This window comes from Callorhinus ursinus, unplaced genomic scaffold, assembly GCF_003265705.2.
Source record: "Callorhinus ursinus isolate GAN/ISIS: 27379988/994484 unplaced genomic scaffold, GSC_fseal_2.0 scaffold3379, whole genome shotgun sequence".
Classification (NCBI taxonomy): domain Eukaryota; kingdom Metazoa; phylum Chordata; class Mammalia; order Carnivora; family Otariidae; genus Callorhinus; species Callorhinus ursinus.
The window spans coordinates 635-5,523 of record NW_027400433.1 but is presented as its reverse complement, the minus strand read 5'-3'; the positions used below and the strand labels follow the sequence as shown (position 1 = coordinate 5,523).

Below are 4,889 nucleotides of genomic sequence, written 5' to 3'. Positions count from 1 at the left end.
CTTCTCTCCTGGCAGCCTGACCCACCTGCTCCATGAGGAGGGACAACCTGACCTGGGAAAGTGAGTTTGTCCTCCTGGGGCTCTCCAGTGACAGGCAGACCCAGGCTGGACCCTTTGTCCTGTTTGGGGCCGCCTATCTGCTGACCCTGCTGGGCAACGGGCTCATCATCCTCCTGATCGGACGGGACGCACGACTGCACCTGCCCATGTACTTCTTCCTCTGCAGCCTCTCGGTGGTGGACATTTGCTACACCTCTAGCGGGGTGCCCCAGATGCTGGTGCACTTCCTGCTGGAGAAGAAGACCATCTCCTTCATCCGAGGTGGGACCCAGCTCTTCTTCTCGCTGGCCCTGGGGGGTACCGAGTTCCGGCTCCTGGCCGCTATGGCCTATGACCGCTACGTGGCTGTCCGTGACCCCTTGCGCTACGTGGCGGTGAGGAGCCCCAGGTGCTGTGCTGGGCTGGCAGCTGTCTCTTGGCTTGTAGGCCTAGCAAATTCTGTGGTGGAGACGATGGTCACCATGCGCCTGCCCACCTGTGGACACCGCGTGCTGAACCACGTGGCCTGTGAGACGCGGGATTCGTCCGCTTGGCCTGCGTTGACATCACCCTCAACCAGGTGGTCATACTGGCCTCCAGTGTGGTGGTGCTGCTGGTGCCCTGCTGCCTGGTCTCACTGTCCTATGCCTACATTGTGGCAGCCATTCTGCAGATCCACTCCATGGGGGGATGCCGCAAAACCTTCGGGACCTGTGCCTCCCACCTCACTGTGGTCTCCGTGTCTTACGGGATGGCCCTGGTTACCTACATGCTGCCTCGCTCCCCTGCCTCGGCCGAGCAGGACAAGGTGGTGGTGCTATTTTATGCTGTGGTGACCCCCATGCTGAATCCACTCATCTATAGTCTGCGGAACAAGGAGATGAAGGCCGCTCTGGGTCGAGTTCTGATGAGCAGTTCTGAATCAAACTTTTAGTGTGCAACTTTATCATAAGAGGCCTCGCTCTAAAGACCGTGGACCTTGGAGTGTGTCCTCGGCATAATGTATGCCCGTGTCTGTGCACGTGCATGCTGCGAGGGAGCAGGTAGGAGGACCGCAATCTACTCCACTCACTATCTTTTGAGGTAATAGGGAAATGGATTGTATCCCCGGGCTCTTTTTTTGGTCCCTGACTTAGTCCAAAAATGTGAATTACAATTTACAAATACATACACACTACAGAAAACTAAATGGAAAGAAAAAGAAAAAGATAACCCACCATATGTGAATTGGAAAAGAAGATCAAATCAGAAGTCAGGGCAATGCACAAAACTTATGCCAGGAAAGTATATTTCCTTCAAAAATCTACAACTATGTGTCTAAGCTTTTCTGCAATCAGTGAGAAGAAAGAGGGGAGGAGGGAGCTGTAATTTACAAAATTCACTGTGCCCAAGGGATCTAACAGTCACTGGGCCAGAGGTGCAAAGGTCACCCATGCGACTCACACATGGTCCAGCCCAGCTCAGCAGGGTGGGGAATTCACACAGGGACGTACAGCCAAAGTCATAGTAACAATCCTTACAACCCTGATAAGCAGAACTGGAGCGTGCATGAGTCACACGAATGTCACTCGGCATGCCCCCAGGCTCTCAGGCTTGCAGTGGTGGCAAATGGCCGGCCAGCAAGTCAAACCTTCTGAACCTCAAACACATACTTTCTACACAATCAGGTCTAAGGATGTACTCTTCTGAAAAGAGAGATGTACTCAGTATTCACACTTGACTATCATGCCACACACCATCAGAGGTGAGCCAAATGAGCAGATTCCTCAGCAAGGAATCTGCTTCCAAGTTTGCTCTACTCTGGTAACACACAATGAGTGACTGAGCACTAACCATTCTAACCCAGAAAGCAAAACAGCGACAGTTCTGTCCAGAAAAATTCTTGGAACATTTAAAAATTAAAATAAAGTATCTCTTACCTCAATATTACAGATATCTGGTTTGTCTCACCCATAAATAAACAAAAAACTGTAAATTCTAGTAAAACTTTTTTTTTAATTGAGATAAAATTCACATATGAGTCATGATTTTTACCATTTTAAAGTGTACAATTCAGTGGCATTTAGTATATTCACATTATTCAGCCTTAGGTCTAGGTAGTTCCAAAACACTTTCATCACCCCAAAAGGGCACCTCATACCCTTTAAAACAGTCCCTCTCCATTCGTCCCTCCACTCAGGCCCTGGCAACCCTGATCTGCTTTCTGCCTTTATGGATTTGCCTACTCTAGATACTTAACTGAAACGGATTCAATACTTTTGTGCTTCTTTCACTGAGCGCCATGTTTCTGAAGCACGTGACAGTGCTTTACTCCTTTGTTATGGCTGGATCATATTCCTACGGTACGGAAACAAACACATTTTCCTTATTCATCAGGTAGGGGATGTTTGGATTGTTTCTAACTACTGGCTGCTGTGAACGGTGCTGCTATAAACGTTCATGTGCATGTTTTTGTTTGAAAACCAGTTTTCAATCCTTTGGGGTATATACCTTGGAGTGGAATTGCTGGATCATATGATAATTCTATATTTAACTTTTTGAGGAACTGCCGAAGTGTTGTCATCCACGGTTGAACCACCCACCCCAGGGAGGGTTCCAACTTCTCCACGTCCTCCCAACCCTTAGGTTTTGTTACTTTGATTATAGCCATCCCAGGAGATAGGAAATGATATCCCACTCTGGTTTTGATTTGCATGTCCCTAATGACTAATGACGCTGAGCATCTTTCCAGGTGCTTGTTGACCATTTGTATATCTTCTTTGGAGAAATGTCCAGCAATACTTTTTTTTTTTCATTTTTTATTTAAGACGCCCTCTGCTTCCTTCCCCTCCCTTGAGTGTCAGCTTCTCTCACTCCCTCCCTCAGCCCCTGCCCACCTCCATCTCGCCTACTACCACCAGCGCCCTTCATCGGCCTTCCTCCCTCCCTGCTCCCACTCCCATGGGAGGCACTCAGCCCCATCTCCAGTCAAAATGTATTAACTCATCATCATTTTTAGATCCTTCTGTAACTATGAAGTTCTCTTCCCAAATCAACAAATTATCTTTTCCTTTCTCTAGTGCCTCTGTGTTTAGGTGTTTGCCTGTTCTTTGCCCAGTGTCTGCATTTTGCACAGCAAGGAAACCTCAGTTCTTTCTCTTTACTTAACAAGGAAGAACAAATCACAAGCTCCTATAATTTAATATATTTTCTTTTATCTTCATCACCTATCTGGAACATCTAGCATTGAGCAGTGTGATACCCTAGTACACCTTCTAACACAGCCAGGCTACAAAATGACCACCAAGACCACTGAACGAGCAAACTTTGTGCATGGGGGTTCTTTTTTATAAAACCAATTAAAACTTGGAAGGTGTCAACCAAAGGCAATGATATGGCTTCTTTACTGGTTGAGTTATAATCCTTCATTAAGTTACAATATAGTAGGGACGATAATCTATTACTTGTAATCATTATAATGAAAACATACCCTATGTATATAAAATAATACTTATATTCTATTGTTCATGGAAGGAGTGCAAACATCTAGTTTATCCAAAGAAGATGCTGATTCATTAAGTTACAAGATAGAAGAAGGGATGGTAGGTCCAAAATATTTTCCTACTTACCCTATTGTTTGACTTCTAGAACTTAAAAAAGAATTTGGGGGGCTCATGGGTGGCTCAGTCAGTTAAGCATCCAATTCTTGATTTTGGCTCAGGTCACGCTCCCAGGGTGGTGAGCCTGAGCCCTGTGTCAGGCTCTGCGCTGGGCATGGAGCCTGCTTAGGACTCTCCCTCTCCATCTGCCCCGACCCCCCCACCCCTGCTCACATATCTTCTCTCTCTCTCTCTCTCTCTCTAAAATATAAAAATAGAAAAATTAAAAATAGAAGAAAAAGAAAAAGAGTTTTTGGCGCTTATCTCTTTAAAGAGAGATTCAGTGTATTTGAAGGGCACTTACTAATCGGGAGGAAAAAACTAGTCCCTCAAGAGACTCTTCTGAGTGGAGTCATTCTTGAAGTGTTATTACAGGGTGGACTCTCTAAAAAACATCAACAAGAAGGTTCTATACTGAGCTCTAGATGAGAGGATGAATTTTAAAGAAACCACTCCTTACCAGGATGTTCATTCAGTCAGTCAGGCCATCAACTCCATGTGCCAGTCTCTGCTGGAAATGAGAAAGGGATACAATAAAAAGAGAAAACACCCTCTCTACCCTCCAAGCAGGTCGTTTGTTAGAAGTCACAAAAGGGAAGTGAAAAGGCAAGGCTTAGTGGAGGGTTTTTCCAATTCTACCCCTGGCTGCAGAGAAAGCTGAGAGTCCAGGTGTGGGGACTCCCTACTCTCACTAAACTCTAGGGTGGATGTTTCCCTTTTGCCAATGAAATGGAAGGAGGTCAGCTGATCTAATGAACTGGGCCACCAGTCTGCTGGCCTATCCAACATGCTCGTCAGCCAGTTTCCCTGCATCACTTTTCAGCAGCTCAAAGTCCCCCAGGAGCAGCATTCTAAACACTACACCTTTCCTGACATCACCCTCCCCTCCATAAATCAAACCTGTCGCACACATTATTTTGTGGGGATGCTGCTCCCCACAACCTGCTGTGATACAGTCTGCGCTCCAAGTGATCACACAACGTGATGCAGAAGGAAGACCGTGGGAATATGGTCTTCTGATTCCAGACCCAGTTCCAGCTCTGCTCCTAGCTGGCGGAACCACCTCGCACAATCACTTCTGCTCCCCAAGCCTGTTTTCTCATTCTGTAAAGTGATAAGGTGGAAATGATGATCCTAAAAGTTCCTTCCAGCTTTTTTTCACTTCTGTGTTGTCATTTTGCATTTTATTCTCTTCCGTGGTGAGAATTCCAG

The 4,889-nt window shown here is 46.3% G+C and overlaps 1 protein-coding gene across 1 annotated transcript; it reads left to right on the top strand.

The window, feature by feature from the left end:
* The first annotated feature begins 32 nt into the window (after nt 1–32).
* Nucleotides 33–973, top strand: LOC112818842 (olfactory receptor 2F1-like). Its single transcript, XM_073890743.1, is given in 2 exon segments — nt 33–570; nt 573–973. Coding segments are annotated over 2 exon segments (939 nt in total).
* The last annotated feature ends 3,916 nt before the right edge of the window (nt 974–4,889 follow it).